This window comes from Aythya marila (assembly GCF_965140915.1).
Source record: "Aythya marila genome assembly, chromosome: 24".
Taxonomy (NCBI): domain Eukaryota; kingdom Metazoa; phylum Chordata; class Aves; order Anseriformes; family Anatidae; genus Aythya; species Aythya marila.
Genome location: NC_139065.1, coordinates 3,930,057 through 3,949,435, shown reverse-complemented (window position 1 = coordinate 3,949,435; position 19,379 = coordinate 3,930,057). Strand labels below are relative to the sequence as shown.

General features: G+C 63.8%; 2 protein-coding genes across 2 annotated transcripts; both read left to right on the top strand.

The window, feature by feature from the left end:
- Window positions 1–1,960: 1,960 nt before the first annotated feature.
- REN (renin) lies at window positions 1,961–6,831 on the top strand. The gene is made up of 9 exons (XM_082778261.1): window positions 1,961–2,068; window positions 2,673–2,829; window positions 2,972–3,095; window positions 3,364–3,482; window positions 3,627–3,823; window positions 4,825–4,947; window positions 5,475–5,619; window positions 5,711–5,809; window positions 6,184–6,831. Exons 1-9 carry the CDS (start codon window positions 1,968–1,970, stop codon window positions 6,343–6,345), a joined length of 1,227 nt encoding a protein of 408 aa, XP_082634387.1. The 5' UTR covers window positions 1,961–1,967; the 3' UTR covers window positions 6,346–6,831.
- Window positions 6,832–9,911: 3,080 nt separating this feature from the next.
- ETNK2 (ethanolamine kinase 2) lies at window positions 9,912–19,036 on the top strand. The gene is made up of 8 exons (XM_082778253.1): window positions 9,912–10,171; window positions 13,906–14,165; window positions 14,642–14,779; window positions 15,932–16,074; window positions 16,197–16,280; window positions 16,688–16,863; window positions 17,879–17,952; window positions 18,083–19,036. The coding sequence occupies exons 1-8, from the start codon at window positions 9,950–9,952 to the stop codon at window positions 18,153–18,155; spliced, it is 1,170 nt and encodes a 389-aa protein (XP_082634379.1). The 5' UTR covers window positions 9,912–9,949; the 3' UTR covers window positions 18,156–19,036.
- The last annotated feature ends 343 nt before the right edge of the window (window positions 19,037–19,379 follow it).

Genomic DNA, 19,379 nt, shown 5'->3' with positions numbered 1-19,379 from the left:
GGGAAAGCCGAGCCTGGACCCGTCCCCTGTGGCTTCAGCATCCTCAGGGTCCTGTGGCCGTGCTCTCCCCTGGTCAAAGCAGAGCTGGAAACACCGAGCCCCACGGCCCCGTGCCCTGGGATCACCTTCCCCGGGCTGACGCCATCCCTTTTGATGTCACGCTGCAACCCCAACCCCTCCTTTGGGGACCTGGGCTCTGCGAAGCTCACAAGCCCTCGGGATGCCCAGGAAGGGGATTTATGCCTGGTGGCTCCTCGCCAGGGGCCAGGCTGCTGCCTCCTGACCCCTCTGCCCGCTGCAGCCCGCGGTGGGGGCACGAGGCCACCCCCAGTGACGCAGCACCGGGGCCCTGCGTGGGAAAAGACCTCGGTGCCCGCTGGGTTCAGCCTTCCCCAGCTCCAAAATGCTACGGCCAAAATCCCTGAGGGATTTATTTATTTATTTATTTATTTTTGGTGAGGGGGAGGAGGCTGGAGCCCTGGTTATGGAAACGAGGTGTCTGTAGGTTGTGGGGTGTCCTCCTCACCACCCCCCCCCAGCACACGTTTCCTCTGGGCAAGGATGCCAGCAGTGCCCCGCACGAATCCTGGCTGCAGCAGGAGTGCCCCAGCACATTTACCTAGCTGGGGTTTCGAGGAGTTTCAAGGTCAAGTGCTGGGCTTGGAGCCACGGGGCCTGATCCTGCACACGGGCACCCCGCAGATCAGAGCCTGGGCTGGGTGCTGAGCTTGGAGCCACGGCCCTGCACGAGCCACCCGTGCTCCTGGTGCGAAGGAGATGCTGCTGCTGGTTTGGGGGCAGCTCAGCTTGCCACCTGCGCATCCCCTTTGGTCGTTTCCCTTCCAAAATGTAGGGCTGGGGACAGCAAATCAGCCCCCTCAGAAGTGCTGAGCTCCTCCACACCATGCTCGTGGGGGCAGAGAGCCAGCAGCTCCTCCTGCCCAGCTGCAGGTGCCCGTACCTCGATGAACTCCAAGGACTTCAGCTCCTCTCTGCCCCCAGGGCCTCTTCCCTTGCTGGGGGGGCTTCTCCCCTTTTGTTATGCTCAGAGCAGCCCCATAAGGGTAGCACGGGCTGGTGGGCTTGCACAGAGTGTCCGTATGGCACAGGGGCTGTGTTTTCTGCTCCTACCCCTGGCCTTTTGGGAAAACCCCACTCCTCTGCTCTCCTCTGCCCTGCTCGGCTCGGGGCAGGCTAGAGCCGAGCCACCCCCGTGTCCCCATCACCGATGTCTTGGCTGAGGGACACCCACGGGCGTGTTTGAGCTACTGACATCTCCACGCAAAGCAAAAGCTGTGTGAAAGGCGGCCATAAAATCTAAAAGGATTTCTAAAGATCCAGCGACCACATCTGTGGACAAGCGTGTTTGATTTCAGCTGCGTGTTTAAGGGAGGAAGTATTACCGAGAGGTGTGGAAATATAATGGAGTTGGAAATGGCAGAGAGAGGACTTTTAAGTGAAATTACTGGCTACATGTAGAGCTGGGATCATGAAGAATGGGTCCATTCTGGTCTTTTGATGTTAGCAGTCAGAAAAACATGAGGAACTTAGAGCAAAGCCTGCTCTAAGGAACCTGCTTTGGCAGGGGGGTTGGACCCGATGATCTCTTGAGGTCCCTTCCAGCCCCTACAATTCTGTGACTCTGTGACTTGGCCCGTGCCCTGCAGGTGCTGTGCCAGTGATGGGTTGGTGCTGGCACCGAGCAGGGCTGCGGGGAGCGTGGGTTTGGGGCTCACAGCTACCCACAGACGCCTTTGCCAGCCCATGGGATCCAGGAGCTCCGTGGGACCCACCGCGGGCACCCCCCAGCCACCTTCACCGTGCTGCCTGCAGCATCCCCAGCCCTCCCTTGGCCAGCGGGGAGGAGAAACCCACGGGGAGGCAGAAACCCAGGCTATAAAAGCGTCCTCCCCTCTGGGCCACGAGGAAGCTGCTGGCAGAGGAGGAGGCTGCCCTGGGAGAGCGCGATGCTGGCCGGCCACAGCAGGAGGGTGCTGCGGTACCTGCTGCTCCTGGCCCTGAGCTGGGGTGCCAGCTTCTTCCACTCGCCGGCCCAGGCTTTGCAGAGGTACCAGCCACGTGTGAGGACCGTGACGTGCTGGGTCTCGCTGTCTCGCCTCGTTTCTCAGCGCTCAGGATGGTGCCGAGGACCCCAGAACTCTCCTCCTGCGGCACCCGCTGCAGCTCCGCTCCCCTGGACCCGCTTGGAAACACCTCTCCTCCTCCTCCTTTCCTCCTCTGCACCGGCACAGCTCACCTTCCTCGCTTCTCTTCCCCCTCTCCCTCTGAGCACCGCGGGGTTTGACAGCAGCTCTGCCTCCCAAATAACCCACGAGGCCAAGGCAACGCGTTTCGGTGCAGAGCCACCGAGCCTCAAGGCAGCCTGTGGCCACCCTGCGCCGCCACAGCCCGGTGCCGGGGGGGGGGTCCTCTTGCAGCAGCCACCCCCGGGGTCCCCCCTCTTTATCCCTGCACCCCGAGTGCCACATCCCTGCGGATGGTGGGGGGTGGAAAGGGACCAAGGGGGGGGCCTGGCTGCGGCCCCAGAGCGCAGGGAGCTGCTGCCACCTAGAGCCACCCGCTTGGATCTCCCAGCGCAGGGGAGCAGGGAGCTGTTGGGGGGGCTCCGGTGGGTGCCCCCCATGCCCCCCAGCCCTCTCGTGTGCCCTCAGGATCGCGCTGCGGAGGATGCCGTCCATCCGGCAGACGCTGCAGGAGATGGGGGTGAAGGTGGCGGACGTCTTCCCCGAGCTGCGGCAGGGCAGGCGCAGCGGGGCGGCCGGCCCCCGAAACGGGACGGCTCCCACCCTCCTCACCAACTACCTGGACGTGAGGCCCTCCCTAAATAGGGGTTTATTGCCTCCCCAATATCCCTCTCCCCTCCTCTCCCACCAGCTCCAGCACCGAAATCTGGCGCGCTAGCCGTGCACCCCATGCTAACACCCCCCCCCCCGTGCTCTGCTTCTTCCAGACCCAGTATTTTGGCGAGATCAGCATCGGGACCCCCGCGCAGACCTTCAAGGTGGTCTTCGACACGGGCTCGGCCAACCTGTGGGTGCCGTCCTGCAAGTGCTCCCCCCTCTACAGTGCCTGCGGTGAGTGGTTGGGGTTGGGGGGGCACAGCCGGACCCCGGGGCTGACCCCCTCCGGCCCCAGCTGCGCCCCATGGATGTGGGCAAATCCCTTTCCCTCCAGGGGTGCTCACAGCCCTTTGCGCAGCGGGGTCTGCTCGCCGCTGTGGGGTCTCCCGGTGCTGGGGCAGGCTGGGTTCATCCTCCTGCAGAAGCTGGGGGAGCAGGGGCCGCCAGCCGGTCCCGCTGTCCCCTCCCTCGCCGTCTTTGATGCCCTTGTGCCCCTCCCCAGTTTCCCACAGCCGCTACGACTCCTCCAAGTCGCGGACGTACATCGCCAACGGCACCGGCTTCGCCATCCGCTACGGCACGGGGAGCGTCAAAGGCTTCCTCAGCCAGGACGTGGTCATGGTGAGCCCTGAATTTCAGAGCACCCGGATCTGCCAGGGGGCTCTGCTCCCCGATAGGAGCCCAGCCGGGTACCCAAAAAAGGGGGGCTCTGTTGGGTTTTGGCCCCCCCCAGCTCCCTGCAAAGACCCTCGCGCCCTTCCCCAGGTGTCGGACATCCCCATCATCCAGGTGTTCGCCGAGGCCACGGCGCTGCCCGCCTTCCCCTTCATCTTTGCCAGGTTTGACGGGGTCCTGGGCATGGGATACCCCAGCCAGGCCATCGACGGCATCACCCCTGTCTTCGACCGCATCCTCTCCCAGCAGATCCTCCAGGAGGACGTGTTCTCCGTCTACTACAGCCGGTGGGTCCCACAGGGCTGCGGGGGCGTCTGGTTTTGCAAAGCGTGGGTGTTGCGACCCTGTCGGTGCTGGGGGCACGGGGGGGGGCTGTGGGACCTGGGCTGGGGTGGAGGGCACGGGGAGGGTGCCTGCAGGAGCTGGGGTGGAACAAGGTGGACCAGGAGGCAGAGCTGGGGGGGGTGCTCCCCACTCGTGTGGCACCGTCAGGCTGCAAAGTCTCCGGCTCTGCTCGTGGGGCTGGAACCAGCAAGGCACGGGGCGGATGCAGGGCTTCGCCTAAAGTCAAAATTTAAAAAAATAAAATAAAATAAAAAAGGAAGAAGAGAAACCTGCGTCAGCAAACCTTCCTGCTCCATTTCATGCCCCAAGCTGTCGTGCCCTCCCCCCAGCAGCACTAAATCCCCCAGGGGCAGAGGAAGGGCCCTTTCCTGGCAGACCACGATCGCTGCCCCCTCCCCGCACTGCCCATCGATGGGGGCCACAGCCGCCTGACGATGTGCCACAGCAACCAGCCCCACAAATGCGAGCTTAAAGCACAAATTGTGGCTCTTTACCTCGACTAGAGGTGGATTCGCCCCTAACAAACAACCCCTCGGGATGCCAGCTGCGTTCGCAGCCTCACCCGGCTGCTGCTTGGGTGCCCCCCGCTCCCCGGGACGCATCCACCCGCAGAGCACAGCCCGACAGAGCCCTCTCCTTTTTGCAGAGCTTCGAAGTAAGAAGACCAGCAGGAGCTCTCGAGGCAGCACCCTCTAACAGGCACCGTGCCCCTGGGGGCAGCAGATCCCAAAGCTGCTCCACCTGCCCCCAGCTGCTCGGGGACCCGCGTGCCGCTGCTCTCCGTCCTCTTGCCTTGCACCCTCTGGACTAACCCGGGATTTCTCCCACTCTGCTCACCGGGCTGGCAGCCCCGCATGCTGTTACCCCCTGCCTTTGGGTTTTCAGGGACCCCGAGCGATATGGGGGTAGAGGGGAGTCACCCCGCTGTGTTTTTGTGCCCTAGGAACGCTGCCCTGAAACCCGGCGGGGAAATCATCCTGGGAGGCAGCGACCCAGCCTACTACACCGGCGATTTCCACTACCTGAGCGTCAGCAAGAGCGGCTACTGGCAGATCAGCATGAAGGGGTGAGGACAGGGGGCACCGGGTAAATCCTACAAACCCCGGGCTTGCAAGGGTTGGCCAGGGAGAAGCAGGCTGGGGGTGGCGGGGAGATTTTCCCCACCACCACGCCTGGAAAAGGGAGGCAGCGGGGTGGGCTCCTCTGGCACGGAGCCGCAGGGCGAGGAGCATCACATCACGGTGCTGGGGAATGCGGAGGGGGAGGCAGCACCGTGGGCTGATTCAGCTCCGAAGCTGCGGTGGAGGAATTTAACCCCCTTCAGCCTGCAGCGGCAGCGCTGGAACAAGCCTGCTTTGTTTGGTTTTAAAAATAATAATTAAAAAAAAAAAAAAAAAACGTGAAAAAGGCACATGCTGAAGCTTAGCTTGTGTGTCTGAGAAGCTTGAAGGTGCCCCCAGAGGGTTGATGTGCTGGAGGCACCGGGAACAGCACGAACTCTGCTTGCCTGGTGTTTCTGGCCACGGAAGCCCTCGGGGCTGAGCTGTGGCCACCGCGGGAGGCTCAGGGTCGCCCCTCTGCCTCCTGCTGCAGGGTGTCGGTAGGGGCTGAAGTGTTATTCTGCAAGGAAGGCTGCTCGGTGGCCATCGACACCGGAGCATCCTACATCACCGGCCCGGCCGGCCCCGTGTCCGTGCTGATGAAAGCCATCGGGGCGGCAGAAATGGCTGAAGGAGAGGTGAGCGAAGCCCTGCTCCGTGTCCCTGCCCCGCACCCCAGCCCAGCCCGGGGCTCAGCACCGTCTCCTCCTCCTCCTCCTCCTCCTGCAGTACGTGGTTGACTGCGACCGAGTCCCCCAGCTGCCCAACATCTCCTTCCACCTGGGCGGCAAGGCGTACGCGCTCGGCGGCTCAGCCTACGTCCTGCGGGTGAGCTGCATCCCTCCGTGGGGGTGGGAGGGCAGGGATGGGGTCATCACGGGGAGAGAGACGCAGATTATGTGCCTCCGGGAGCATCCAGTGCCGTGCTGCACCCTCCCCAGCCAGCCCCAGAGGGACATTTCCCATTTTTCCCCAAACCTTCACGTTCAGCAGTGTCCAGCCCAACCTGTTGCTGCTTCCTCGGGGGGTGACTGGGGGAGATTTGGGGTGACGAGCAAGGAGTAGAGACAGGCAGGGATATATCTCTTCCTGGAGGAAGGGGATTGAAGGCCAAGAGCAGGGTGTGTGGGGCTGGGGATGGCACGCTGAGCTAGGAATCCCCCTCCCGGCACCTCTGTCACGGGCTCTGCTCCTCCCTGCAGCAATCCCAGTACGGGGAGGACGTCTGCGTGGTGGCTTTCTCGGGGCTGGACATCCCCCCGCCTGCTGGCCCCCTCTGGATCCTGGGCGCCAGCTTCATCGGGCACTACTACACCAAATTCGACCGGCGCAACAACCGCATCGGCTTCGCCACGGCCCGCTGAGCGCCGGCGCCCCGGGGGGGAGTTTTGGGGAGCCAGCTGGGAGGCAGGAGCAGCACCCGGGAGAAGCAAATGGGAATGCAAACGGGAACGGCGTTTCCTTAAAGCACAGCCACCCCCTCTCTGTACCGAAGCAACTGCACAGCCTCGTGTTCTCCCACTCCAAAACCCCCGCGCTGCTTCCCGAGAGCCTCGGCTGCCGGGGAGACGGGAGCCTGGAGAGCATCCTCCGCCGAGCATCCCCCTCGGGGGTCCCAGGGGAATCCCCAGAGACTTTCGGGGTGATGTGCAACAGGGCAGCATGTGGCGGATCGCTGCTGGCTGGAGCAGGGGTTTTTGCAGCTTGCAGGTGTTTTGGAGTGGTGCTTTGGTATCGTTCTGGTTGTTCCTTGAATGGGAGAAAAATAATCGGGCTGGTTTCAGTGGTGGCTGTTTCGGCTGGTGTTGTCCCCGACCCCTCTTCGTGTTTTAATATTAAACAATCTGAGAGCAACAGGAAGCTGAGTGGGCGCTTATTCCTGCAGAAAGGAGAAATCAGACAAAAAAAAAATAAAAAAATAATAAAAAAATTAAGGGAATTGGGGAAACAAGTGTTCCTCCCCTGGAATGCAGCACAGCAGGCGCTGCTTTTCTGTCCCTACCCATTTCATGAGAGCAGGACCCCCCTGTACCTGCCTGCAGGCCAGCTGGGGTAACACAACCACCAAGCAAGCCTCTCCTGCAGGAGGTGAGCTGCAGGTACCCATGCCTCGTCCTGCCTTCCCCCAAAAGCTGGTGGCACCCTGGGGACAGCAGGACGGGGCCGTCCGTCTGTCTGCTGCGCTCTGGGGAGGGGAAGGCGCCCACGGCTCCGATTTGGGGCTGGCTCTGCCCCAGCAGGAAGGCTGCTCCGGCTGCCCCAGCTCCTGATTTGTTTCCACCACCGCCTTGGCTGGAGCTGCCAGCCCCAGGCTGGGCTCTGCCCCTGCTGCCTGTGGAGACGCACGGCGGGGATGCTGGAGCTGCGAGCCCCGGGCTGGCAGCCCCGGCAGGAGGTTCAGGCAGCGCTCCCAGCGCGGGCTGACATTTCGTGTCGAGCTGCAGTGGCTCCCGACACAGCACAGAAGCTGCAAATCCGAGCGTCCCCCAAGCGTTCCCCAAGGCCAAGCGCTTTGCAAGGCGCTCTCCTCTCCCGTTCGACCCGCTCAGGTGCTGCGAGTGCCACGGGTCTGGGGCACAGCCTGGAGCAAGCCACCACCTGAGCACAACTCCTGCAGGAGTTTCTCATCCCTACTTCCACCACCAGCGATGACTGCTGAGGGTTTCCCAGCGCTGCCCAAAGCACAGGCTGACACGAGCTGGCTCTCGGGCTGTCTGGGAGGGCGATGCTGAGCCGTGCTGCCAGCTCAGCCCCTCGTCCCCTTCCCTGCTCCGCGGAAGGATGTGGCTGAGCGGATGTTTTCCCCCACTGGCAGGGTCGAGGTCTGCGTGGCCGTGAAGCCTCGCTGGGGTATTTAAACCTCTCCGCCTTGGGATGCACATCCCTGGGTCTCCGGGGAGGGGAAGTTCAAGGCACCCGAGGGTTTGCTTGCTTCTTTCCATCACCTTCTGCAGCAGATCCGTCGCCTCTGCGGGGCACGAGGAGAGCGGTGGTGATGGCCCCCTGGGGCTGGGGGTGGAGGGAAGGGGCCCCGGCCATCCGCTTTCATCCAGAGCTTCCTGAGCTCGCTCCCGTGCGCTCAGCAGAGGAAACCCCAGGGCTGGGAAGCAGCAGCCACGTGGGGACGGGCACAGGAGCCTCCCCAGGACCTTCAGCAAGGGCTGGGCTGCACAAGCCAGCTCTGAGGCTGCAGCCTGGCCTCTCTGCAGCCTTTTAGCCTCCTGGAGATGCTGGCAAGCTTCTCCGCGGGGAAATTTCCCTTTGCAAATAGCTAAGCCTCCTCTGCCCTGCTCTGTACCGCAAAGGGTCTGGTCTGGAGAGGATTCTCGGAGTGTCTCCGAGCTTGTCAAAGCACCAGGTGATTTAACCTCCCCGCGACAGCTTCTGCATACAGCCCTCAGCTGGGAAACGGTGGGGCTGGCCTCCGCCAGGAGGTTTTTTGGGGTCTCGTTCTGCTCCCGTTGCTCTGAGCAGTGGGAGGGAAAGGTGCCCGGGCTGCTGCGGTGCTGATGCCGGGCCCCTTAAGCCAGCCTATTAACACCTCTAATAGCCTGTGCCAGGGCCATTTCCTGGTGCCTGCTGCGCAGAGCAGGCTGCGGGGCACTGCTAACCCGCAACTGCCCCGAATTAACACTTGTGATCTTTACGGGCAAGCAATTAGGCCACGCTCAGCCCGGCAAAGCAGCCGGAGCAATTATGACCATCCTATTAAAACTGACAGAGCCCACGCTATATATAGCAACGCGGGGAACAGGCTGGTTTATTTTTTTCCCCCTTCCTTAAATGATTTTCCCCAAGTCTCCACGGTCCATTTAGCTGGTTTCAGCCGCAGCCAGCTGTAAACTTTGGAGGGGACATTCTCTGCTCCGAGCCACGGGCAGTTGTAATTTCCTCTGATAATGAAGCTGGGCTCGAGCAGTGTCAGCGGGCCACGGGGAGCTGGGCCAACGGGTGGGGAATGCTCCCTCTTAACTACCAAAGCTCCCCCCAGCCCTCCTGTAAATCCCTACTGGGGTGGGGTGGGAGCATGGTGGGTGAGATGGTGTTAGGACAAGAGCAAATGGCATCAGGTTGTGCCAGGGGAGGTTGAGGTGGGCAATGAGGAGCCATTTCTGCTCAGACAGAGCGGGCAGGCGTTGGGACGGGTTGCCCAGGGAGGTGGGGGAGTCCCCATCCCTGGGGGGGCTCCAGGAGAGGTTGGGGCTGGTGCTTGGGGACACGGCTCGGTGGGGACAGCGGTGGCAGGGGGTGGTTGGAGCAGGTGATCTTGGAGGGCTTCTCTAACCCTAATGATTCTGGGATTGCGTGATTCTGTAACTATGATTTATGGTAGCAGGTCCGGAGAGGGCAGTGCAGGGAGGACTCCTGGAGACCACCAAACCATAGAACACCCTGAGTCAGAAGGGACCCCCGAGTACCACCGCATCCATCTCCTATCTCCCCCCGGAACCACCCCAAACACCAAACCACGCCACCAGCACGCCTTGAAGCACCCCCCACGTGCTGCATCCCCCCCAAAACCCCACCCTCACCTTTCTCCCCCATACCCACGCGCTCACCTCCATCCTCCCATTTTTCCAGCCCCGATCCCAAACCCCAGCTGCGGGACACGCGCCCCCAAACCGGGAGCATCCCCAGCTGCGGGACACATCCCTCCACCACCCCCGGAGCATCCCCGGCTGCGGGGCGCAACCCCTCCAGCCCCGGCGCATCCCCGGGGCGCAGGGCTGGGATGCGGCGGGGGCGCAGCGCGGGGATGCTCCGGCGGCGGCCGGGCTGGGGGCGCTCCCCGGGGCGTTCCCCGGTGCCGAGCCGGGTGCGGGGCTCGGTGCGGGCTCCGCTGAGCTCACAATGCGGGCGGGAGCTGCCGGGGAAGGCGGGCGGAGGGAGGCGGGCCGGTGACTCATGGCTTCCCAGCGGCGAGCGGCTCCTCCCCGCGGCCGCCGGCCCCGCCGCAGCCCCCGGCACATGGGCCGAGGGTCGGGGTGCTCGGAGCTGGGGATGGCCGGAGCTGCCGGCCGCTGCCCGGATTGCTCGGAAGCCGACCGGGCTCGGGGAAGGGGCCGCGGGGTCCCTCCGTGCGTTCCCCACCTGGGGATCGCGGTGGATGAGGGCGATGTGCTGCCCGGGGCGCTGCGGCTGGTGCGGGAGCTGAGACCCGGCTGGGAGCCGGCGAGGGTGAAGACCAAGGTAGGGCCCCCGCCCTAGGGTGGGGGGGGCTCGCCCCGGGGGGGCCGCAGGGCGTGCGTAAAGGGGGCGCCGAGGTCCCGCTACGGGGGGCTACGGGACCCGCCGCGGGGGCTGCAGGGCCTGCCGGGGGGGGAACACATCCTGGCCCCCTCCATGCTCTCCAAAGAGAGGGGCAGTGCAGGTGTGCACAGGTCTCCAGCATGAAAACCCCCCCCAGCAGGTTTTGGGGACCCCCCTTGGGGAGGGACGGAGCGGGGACTGCGGATGGGAGCGGGACCCTGGGGGCTGCTGCGGGGGGTGGAGGCTGGGGGCCGTGCTGGCAGCCCCCCCCCAGCATCGCCCTGCTTGGGGGAGCAGCAGGTCCCAGGAGCGGGGCTGGTGTGGGTTATCAGCGGTGTTGCACCGCTGCTCGGTCCCCTCGTGGGGCTGAGCAGGAGTTCAGCCGGGAGCTGGCATCGTCCCGAGCTGGCACAGCGGGTCCTGGGGCTGGGGGCTGCGTGGCTCTGCAGCCCCGTGCGCCCCCCCGTGAGTGCCAGGTCTTGGGGTGGAGCAGTGGGGGCTGCGTCTTCACTGGGGGGCACAAAACGGGGCCGCGGCGGAGCTGGGCGCACCGAGACGCACGGACATGTGCGCGCGTGTCCTCCGACGGCGCACACTTCCCGTGTGCCTGGAGTGTCATTAAAAATGTATTAATAGCCAAGTGTAATTAAATACAAGAAGCTGCAGGAAAAATACACGCGAAAAGGGCAGATGGTAAGAGACAGGAAGCCTGGAGCTGGAGTTCCTCACACCGCATAGTTGTCAGGGCAGGAAATGTCCCGGGCGCTGCGCGGCACCTAGCGCGGCACAGCCCTGCCCGCCGTGGTGACGGCTGGGGGGGACCCGAGGTGGAGAAGGATCTGGCTCTCTGGTGGCCAGGTTCTCTCCAGGCATAGGAGGGGAATCCGTGCTCAACAGCAGCTTGTGCGTGCGTGCGTGTGGTTTTAATTTAAAAAAAGAAAAAAAAAAACTTGGGAGATGTGGGGGGAACCTCCAGTTGCATTTCCCTTCGCTGCTCTTGCAAGAGCAGTTCGGGAGGGGATTGGAGTGGGACACTGGTCCTCAGCTGGTTCCTATTAGCGTTCCTGTTAGCTTTCCTCCGCGCACTGGAGCGGTGCCCAGTTCACACCACCTCGGCGCACGGTGTCAGTGCACAGCTGCTTGCAGGGACTGCACCAGGCTGTGCCTGTGCCGTGGAAAAAATCCCACGGCGCTTGGGGCAGGGTGCAGGAGACGGGGAGGAAAGGTCCGGGCGCTCGGCCTCCCCCACCTGCCCTCCGGCCGCCGGAGTCTCCAGCCCCCTGTGCTGCAGGTTGTACCCGGGGAGCCGGCTCCTCATCCTTTGAGCTCCGTTCCTGGGCAGAAACATCCCCGGACCGAAGCGGCGCAGGCGTTAGTCGGTGACTTCCAGCCACGCTACCAGGGCGCATGCACACCTCCATCACCCGCCTGGTGATAAGAGAAACTGCGATGAGGAGCCGAACGAACCACCACGAGGACTTCAGAGGGCTGTGCTCTGCCTCCCAGGACTTTTTTTTTAACTTTGGCTGCTGTGACATGCTCGGCACTTGAGGAGCAGCAGCAGGAGTGCCAGCGTGGGCACGGGGAGGCAGCGAACGTGGCAACTTTGGGACCCCTGGGCTCACAGCAGACACAGGGCTGCAGGAGGGGCCGGGGGTCTGCCTGTGTCCCCTCGCAGGGGTGCAGCACCACGGCACGGAGCTGCATCCCTTCGGTATCTCTGCACCAGGTCTTGCTTTTCTTTTAATTGCTGCTGAGCTCCTGGAGCAGTCACACTTACCTCCCCCCAACCCAAATCACACTAAAGCAGCGGGAAAGAATTTGGGCTGGTAGCAGGCCGTGGCCCTGAAGCCAATTATTTGCACTTTGGAGCGTCAAGGAACATCCCAAGGAGTCACACTCCTTCGTTGGGAGCTGGAGGGGGTGCTGGCGAGCCCCTGCGTGCGTGCAGGTTGCTGCCGAGCCACGTGCGAGCCTCCAAAATTAACGGTCTGGAATTCAAGGCGGGGTGGGGGGGGGGTGGGGGATAAGGCTCAGTAATCCCACTAAACCCTCTGCAAAGGGCTGATCACGCCGCCAGGCAGCACGACAAGGCGCTGCGTGGAGCCAGCGCGTGAGGCAGCGCCGAGCATCTCCAGGTGGAGCCGCTCACCTGCGGCTGCTGCGCGTGGCGCTCGCGGAGGCATCGGCGCACGGCGGGGACACCTTGTGCGTGGTGTGACACCTTGTGCGTGCTGGGACACCTTTGGCACGGCAGGACACCTTGTGCTTGCTGAATTTCTGCCCTCTGGAGCCCGGCGGGATGAGAAGAGCAGAAGCCAAGCCCAGCACTGTGGTGAAAACGGGGATTATGTGGCCTGAGCAAAGCAGCTCGGCTGTTTGGGCAGTGTCAGCCCAACTCAGGTGCAGGTGAGGCAGCAGCAGCAGCGTGGGGGCGATGCCGCCAGGCTGGCACAGCCTGCCCCGTGCCCCGTGCACCGTGCTCCCCCCAGGGATGCCGCCGCCAGCTGTGCAAGGAGGGGCGTTCGCGCCGGCCAAGCCCGGGTGTGTAATTCCAGCGCTTTGAGTTTCCCTCGGCAGGCTACATAGGGAAGCCCTATATATAGGCACCCTATATAGGAGCGCGAGTTGCTGAGTGAGCCGGCTAAAATTAGCCCTCCCACCCCCGAGCACCGCTGCTCCCTACCACGCGCCCTCCCGCTCCGCCAGCATCGCCCCGGCTCCGTCTCGCCCAGCTTCAGGGGGATGGAGGGAGAGCACACGGGGGACGTTTGGGTTCCCTCGAACACACCGGGGACTTTCAGGTCCCCTTGAACCTGCGGGGGACTTTTGGGTCCCCTCAGACACTCAGGGGATTCTTGGATCCCCTCAAACACTCAGGGGACTTTTGGGTCCCCTCTCCGGCTGAGCATCCCGCCCACATGGGGGTCTCCCACGGGGCCAAGGAGCCCCAAACCCCTCGGCATGCTTTAGGGGATGGAAACCGGGGCAGAAAGGGGACCCCGGCGCGGGAGGCAGCGGGGCCCACATGTGCGCGGGCAGGCGGCCAAGCCGGGAGAACAAAACTCCCTTTCCATCTGCGAGGAGCCATCAGGGCAGTGACAAGAGACGTCCCCAGCAGAGACGTCCCTGCCTATCAGCGACTCCCGCCCGGCCCGGCCCCGCGGGGAGGGTCAGGAGGAGGAGATGGGGTGGTGGTGTTTGCTCAGCCTTGTTTGCCGTGGCTTTTTTTTTTTTTTTCCCCTCTTCTTCTCGTTTTCTGCCAAAAGGTTTGCGCTGATTTTTTTGGGACCGATTCCCAGGGTTGCCGGGGTGCCAAGCGTGCTTGCAGCACATCCCACTGCCCTTGAGCAACCAGGTGGAGAAGAGCAGCGGGTTTCCACCCCACGCACCTGCGCTTTGGGGTAGCCGAACACCCCGTGCCCGTGCAGAGCCCCAGCTCAGGCGCGAACCTCGAGGCCTCACAAACTCATTCCACCTCCCACGGGAGCTTTCCTTGGGCGCTGCTACGTCCTAATCCCGTTTGCCCGTTGCCTCTTGTTGCCGTCACCACGTTGCTTTCCCCTGGGGTCTGCCCACGGGTGGGCCAGGAGGATGGGGAGGGTTCCCCCCGTGCCCACCCCGCGTGGCAGGGCCCTGCGGGCATCGCCTCTGCCGCCCCTCTCCCCCTGCAGCTCTTCACCGACGGCATCACCAACAAGCTGGTGGCCTGCTACACGGACGAGGACATGGTGGACGCCGTGCTGGTCCGCATCTACGGCAGGAAAACGGAGCTCTTCGTGGACCGGGAGACGGAGCTGAGGAACTTCCAGGTGCTGCGCGCCCACGGCTGCGCCCCCGACCTCTACTGCGCCTTCCAGAACGGGCTCTGCTACGAGTTCCTGCCCGGCATCGCCCTGGGGCCCGACCACGTGCGGGACCCCCGCATATTCAGGTGCACGGGACCCCCCCCCAAGTGCTGGGGCGTGCGGGGATGGGGGGGAGCTGGATGGAGCCCGTGGCCCTGCTTTGCTTTTCCAGCTCTGCCCCTCGCTGCTTCGCTCCGAAGCGGTGCCCGGGGGCTCTGCTCCCGTCCTTTCCGTGCCCAAAGCGGGGTGGTGCAGGGGGGGAACCGGGCTGAGTTCCCTGGTGAACCATTCTGGGCACCACTGAGCCAGCACTGGGTTTTTCACCGGGTTTTTTAAGCTTTTGGTGAGTAAAGAGACTGCCCGAGGATTGTGGTTTATATTTGAGCCTCCCCTGGAAAGGCAAATGCCGTCTTTCACCCAGACGGGGTCTTAAAATCCTTCAGCGGCTCGCAGCTGAAATGGAGAGGGGTCTAAGCCCTGCTGGGTGTGGTTTTAGGAATCTCTTTAAGACGTCTCCAGCCCCATCTCAGGCTCTCACCCGTGTCTCTGTGGCTCCTTCCAGGCTGGTGGCCCAGGAGATGGCCCGGGTGCACGCCATCCACGCCAACGGGAGCCTCCCCAAGCCCATCCTCTGGCAGAAGCTGCACAAATACCTCACCCTCGTGAAGATGGACCTCAGCCCAAAGGTACCCAACCCCAGGTAAAGGCAGAGGGATCCCAAAGAGCCAGGCTCTGGCTTGGGCACCCGCTGCCCACCCACCTCTAGGTCCTCCTACGGGACCGGGGGAAGAGCCCCGGTCCCCAGGTAAAGCCTCTGCTGGAGTCTGGGGTTTGGGAGCAGGTTTTTGGGGTGGTCCTGGCCACGTGGCCAGGCTTGGGCCACGATTCCTCGGCGAGCAACCCTGTGGATGAGCCCCTCAGAGCAGGGGATGCTCGTGGGATGGATCAGCCTGGTGCGGGGAGGATTTTTGCTGCGCTAGGGCAGAGGCAGCTTTGGGCCGTGCAGCCCCCAGGCAGGATCCAGCCTGAGCCAGCAGCTCCCACCTGCCGTAATCTTCCTCCTCCTCCTCCTCCCTGCAAACCTAGGCTGCGTTCGAAGCCGTGGCTAGGATAAGGTGATGCTCAGGCCCTTCTGATGGGGAGCGGGGGGGGACCTGAGCAGCGGGTGCTGGGGGGCGCAGCATAGACGCAAGCAGCCAGCCCCCATTCCAAACCAGTTCACCCCATTGCTGGCGGGGCGATGCCCTGCTGGGTTCACGTCAGGTGAGTCCGTGGAAGGGTGCGGACAGCCCCAAGAGGCGGCGGAGGTGAACGAACCCCGAGGCAGGCAAATAATTAACCGGGTCCCGGGCTGCTGGGTGGGACGCTGGGCTGCTCTCCGCGCCTGCCGTGCTGCGGGCAGGCTTTACCCACGTCTGCCCCTTCAATGCAGTCGGTTCGGTAATTATTAACCGGCTCTCTTCTTGGAACTGTACCACAGAGGGTACGGAACGGGTTACGTGGCCTGGGGGATGCCGAAATTTCCCGTGGCCTTTGGGTTAGTGGGAACCGAGCGGCGCTGCCGGGCTCCGCGGCTGATTCGGTGACGCTTGGGGGTGGGCGAGGACCGAAGCGAGGGGAGGGGAAGGGCTGAGGCTGAGCCAGGTGCCCCGGGCAGCACCAAGGATGCGCCACGTGCCCGAGCTGGCTTCCGAACCAAACCCAGCCTCGTTAGCCCCTCTTGGTGCCACTGATTAATTCATTTATAACATGCACGAGGGGAACCGGGGGGGGGCAACCCTTCCCCTGCGCCCCCAGGGGATGGGAGCAGAAGTGATTCCACCCCCTTCCCTTTCCCCTTCCCCTTCCCCAGCCTCCACCAGGACGTGCCCAGCCTGGAAACGCTTGAACACGAGCTGGCCTGGATGAAGGAGACGCTGTCCCAGCTGGGCTCCCCGGTGGTGCTGTGCCACAACGACCTGCTCTGCAAGAACATCATCTACAACAGGACGCAGGGTTGGTGTGCGGCAGCGTGGCGTGCCCAGCCTGGAGAGGGGGGCCCCGTGTCCCCCCCACCCCTACGGGCACCCCTCGGCTCCGTCCCCAGCCCCTCGCAGCCCCTCGCTTTGCCTTCACAGAGCAAGTTCGGTTCATCGACTACGAGTACACCGGCTACAACTACCAGGCCTTCGACATCGGGAACCACTTCAACGAGTTTGCGGGTGAGCCGGGCTCCTCTCCGCGGCTCCCGAGACCCCCCCGTGGGTGGCGGCGGCTCCCCGAGGGCTCCCCATCCTCGGGGAACACAGGAGGGTGTCGCATCCCGTGGGAAATGGGCAGGGATCCATCCCCAGAGCTTTACTTTTGTCCAAGAGAATTAAAAAAGGGGCTGCCCGGGGTAAGAGCGATGCACGAGGAGGGGCTCAGCTTGCCGTGAGCCCCCCCCCGTTTGCTGCTGCCTGCAAGGACCCAGCTCTGATACCCGTGGTGGAGCTGGGCGGGTGCCCCAAATCAGAACCGAGCCCGGAGCTGGGATGCTTTCACCCATCCCAGCACGCTTGGGGGGGCCCCTTGGTCACCCTGGAGACCCCCCCCCAGGGGATTTCGCTAACCCCAGGTCCCCTCGCAGGCGTGAAGGAGGTGGATTACCGCCTCTACCCCAGCAAGGACACCCAGCTGCAGTGGCTGCGCTCCTACCTGCAGGCCTACAAGCAGCTCACCCAGGGCGAGCAGGGGGGCGCGGGGCCGGCCGTGTCCGACAAGGAGCTGGAGGCTCTCTACGTGCAAGTGAACAAGTTTTCCTTGGTGAGTGAAGGAGCTGGGCTCGGGGATGGGGTTTGGTCACTCATAAAGGGGCTGCGGGGGTTTGGGGTGAGGGCAGGGGGCTCCCCCCGAGGGCCCGGCTGCGCTCGGAGGTGCTGAGCCCCAGGGCAAGGTCAGAGACGGTGCTGGTCCCAGCCAGCATCAGCCTGTGCCAAAGGGCAGCGCGGCTGACAGCAGCCTTGGGCATCCCACCAGAAAGGCTGCGTGGCCCCCGGGTGCAGCCAAGCATGAGGAAATCCTCTTTTGGGCAAACAGAGCCAATCCTCTGGAAATTTTGGGTGCAATCTCAGCTGTTTTTTTGTTTTTTTTTTTCTTTTTTTCCTGGCTGGAGCTGGCGCGGTGGTTTCCAGCACGGCGGGGTTGGTGTGAGGGGGGTTTTGTGGCTCTGTCCTCCCCGTGCCAAAGCGACCTGGGCAGGAGGAGGTCCCCGGTGGTGCCGCAGGCTGGTGGAGGGATGGGGACGCTTCAGTTGTGAGAGGGATGGGGGCATCCTGACCCCTTCTGCCAAGAGCATTTACAAAGCTGATTTTCGGAAAGGCCAAAGCAAAAGCTACCTCGGTGAGTGAGGCAGCACCTGGCCAAACTGCACCTTCTGTGTGCCGAACGCCCGAGCTCTGCCCCCATCCCTTCCAGCAGAGCCCTTTGCTGAGGCAGGGACCTGGCCCAGCGGTGCCAAATCCCCATTGCCTGCTTTTGTGGGGTCGGGAGGGACACCCAGCTACCAACACTGGACACCCCTGAGCACGTCCCCCGAGCTGGTGCCCCGAGCACGCTGCGCGGCTGCTCAGCATCCTTCCTGCTGGCATTCCTCACCCGGGCTGCCATCCGCCTCCGGAGCATCTAAAGTTACACCCCTGGGCCAGCCCCAGCTGGCTGCCACCCCGTGTCCTGTGGTCACGGCCGTGAGGCTGCTGGGACCCAGCTGGGACAGGCGAGGGCATCTCGTCCCACGGGCAGGGAAGCTTTGTACCCCTTCCTGAGCCTTGTTTTGTTGCAGGCATCCCATTTCCTCTGGGCATGCTGGGGCCTGATCCAGGATAAATACTCTACCATAGACTTTAACTTCTTAAGGTGAGTCCGGGAGGGGCTGGAGGGGACCAAGGTCCCCAAAGGTCCCTCCCTGCTGGACGGATCCTACGGCCCTGGGGGAGTCAGCACCGGGGTGGGGGCGACCGTCTCACGGCCGTCCCTCTTTCGGCAGATATGCAAAGCTAAGATTTAAACAGTACTTCAAGATGAAGCCGGTGGTCACAGCCCTGCAGCTCTCCAAATAGCATCTCTGGCCCGTGAGACCCTGAGCTATTTTGTCCTTGCTGCGTCCACAGCCCCCGGCGCCCCCCTCGCCCCTTCCCCGCCCCAGCCGGGGGGTGAGGGCAGGTCCTGCTGGTGGCGAGGGGGGGAGAGGAGCTCTGCCCCAGCCCCCCCGCTTAAAGGACACCCTGGACATACCCAAGACTGGACCACGAGACGCTCGACAGGACCACGGCCTCGGGGAGGCCCCTGCCCTGCGCAAGGAAACCTCGCCACCCGGCTCAGCCCCGCTGCCCAGCGGCTCCGTGCCCCGCTGGCACCGCTGCTGCCGGGCCTGGCAGCGGGTTTATTCCCTCCGTGCCGTCCCCGAGGGAGGGATGGGGTCCCCCCCCCAGCTGCTCAGCAGCCCCAGGAGCTGCCAGGTCGCTCCAGCTGCCCGACACACACGCTGCGCCCGTCGGCGTCTTGGCTCCCTGCCTCCTCCTTGCCCTGCCCGCTCGGTGTCCCTCGGGCTCTCACCCTCCCCCCCCCAAAAAAAAAAAAAAAACAACAAAAAACACCTTTTAGGTCAGTGTTGATCCCAGATTTGGGGCCGTCCCTGAGCAGGGGATCTTTTTCCATACCGGCTCCAGGATGCTGCGAGGCAGCGAGGGGCAGCGATGGCTCGGGGTGCCCGTGCCCCCCGCGCTGCGCTCAGCCCGCAGCCAATTTTCCCTGGGGGGCTGAGGTCTCCTGGCCCCCCCATCACCTTCCCGACCCCCCTTACAGCATCCCACAGCAGGGCAGGGGGGGCTCCCAGCTCCCCCAGCACCGGGGGGGGGGGTGGTGAGAGGGGTTGGTGCTGCCCCATCCTTGTGCCCTTAGCGCAGCGCCGCGTGGGACACCCTGGTGATGGAGCCACCCTGCCCCAAAAAGTGTGGGGGGGGGGCACAGCTTTGTTCATCATCAACTGGGGGGTGGGGGGGAGTTGGGGACAGCGGACTGTCAGGGCCCAGGAATTTACCCCACTTTTTTTTTTGTTGGGGTTTTTTGGGGGGGACTTTTTGTTGCGTTCGGTGTTGGTTTTGGTGCGCAATAAAAGCTGCTGGTAGCTGGAAAGCCGGGGGCCGGTGGGTGCGTGGCGCCTGGGGGGAGCACCCAGAGCTCTCCTGGGGAAGGGCAGAGCCTGGGGGGGGGGGGGGGGAGCACGGGGGGGTCCCCTTGTAGGGTGGGCTTCTGCTGTGCTCTGGGGCCCCTTGGAGCTGCAG